The following is a 1,357-nucleotide window of genomic DNA, read 5'->3' on the forward strand; positions in this document are numbered from 1 at the left end:
CTGAGCCATGATATCTATTTCCGCTTTATTTATTTACTTATTTATTTACTCTGTTTTAAATATCTTATTATAGATTAGTAATGCGCCTCAGCCTAATAAGCTAAGGCGTGCATTAGGGTGCCGGGGTTGTAGAGGTTATGGGTTTTCCCAGGCCTTTGCACCTCCTGTCACCGTATTTTTACTTTTTTCATTATGTAGTCAGCAGCAGCAGCAGCAGCAGCAGCAGCAGCAGCAGCAGGAGCAGCAGCAGCCGGCAGATCAGCAAGCAGCTGCAGCAGTGGCCATGGCCCGGGCCCTTTATCGCCAGGGTTTGCGGCAGCTTCCCTGGTGCCAGGACCCGAATGCAGGGTCGACTGGCTGCCGGGACTCGGGGCGTACGAGTCGTCCGGCCTGCCGGCACCCGCACGCAGGGGCCGGCCGTACTTTTATAACGCCCGTCTCAGGTGGGTGGATGGGTGGGTGGGCGACGTGGGTGTGGGTGTGGTGCGTACTTCGTGATTTGGGTTCAACTAGTGGTCGTGGAAAAAGGCCGCAGGGCCGCAGCGCACGTGTCGCAACGAGGCCTTGTGACTTTTGGGCAAAATAATGACATTTGGTGTTTTACCCCCCTCCCCCCCGTGTATGCTGCCGCCTTACCTATCCCCTCTGGCCATTTCCCCCTTTATCACGCACCTCCTCTTCAGGTGCGGCTGGGGCATCAACCTGTGCACCGAGCGGGCGTTGCTGATGATGGGCCCGGCTGAGGTGGGTGCGGATGGGCTTGGGGTTTTGGTGCATGGGGTGTGCGTCGTGGGGACCAGCAGCGGTACCCTTGCTTGCAACTGTCACCTAATTATGTGTGTGTTAGTTGTGTCGTACTGCTAACCGTATTTTGGCTTCCCGCGCCCTTCCCCCACCTTGTCCCTTTTCCTTCAGGTGCACTGCTGGGTGCAATTCCTCCGCACCCAGCTGCACCCAGCCGGGCGCCGCCGCTGCTGGCCAGTTGGCTGGCGGCGGCGGCGGCGGCGGCCGCGGCGGCATATAGCCGCAACTATCAACTGCTGTAAAGGCCATCGGCATCATGATCATCATGATCATCATCATCATCGTCATCATTATAATCATGGTCATCATCATCAGTTGCCGCCATTCTTGTTGGCTTGATAACTTGTTGGCTGCATGCAGCGCCAACTACGAGCAATGACCGAACGAATGGTGTCGTACAATAAACGCCATACCGGCCGTATAACGGTTAATAATAAAAATATCAATAAGTGGCGAATACAGCAGTTCTGAAAACGCTCGAGTGATCAACGTTAATAATGACCAACGGTTTCGGTTGGACGGTCAAATGGAATCAATGCAGCACGAAGACTGC

At 55.0% G+C, this 1,357-nt stretch overlaps 1 protein-coding gene across 1 annotated transcript in view; it reads right to left on the minus strand.

Moving 5' to 3' along the window:
• VOLCADRAFT_90561 (uncharacterized protein) overlaps nt 1–1,092 on the minus strand; it is a gene marked incomplete at both ends in the record, with an annotated part of 5,077 nt that extends 3,985 nt beyond the window's left edge. The window contains 2 exons of the mRNA XM_002950153.1: nt 673–739; nt 897–1,092. Of these exons, the coding sequence (XP_002950199.1) occupies nt 673–739; nt 897–1,092 (263 nt within the window). The remainder of the gene's footprint in view (nt 1–672; nt 740–896) is intronic.
• Between the last annotated feature and the right edge of the window lie 265 nt (nt 1,093–1,357).

Source organism: Volvox carteri, assembly GCF_000143455.1.
Source record: "Volvox carteri f. nagariensis unplaced genomic scaffold VOLCAscaffold_17, whole genome shotgun sequence".
Lineage (NCBI taxonomy): Eukaryota > Viridiplantae > Chlorophyta > Chlorophyceae > Chlamydomonadales > Volvocaceae > Volvox > Volvox carteri.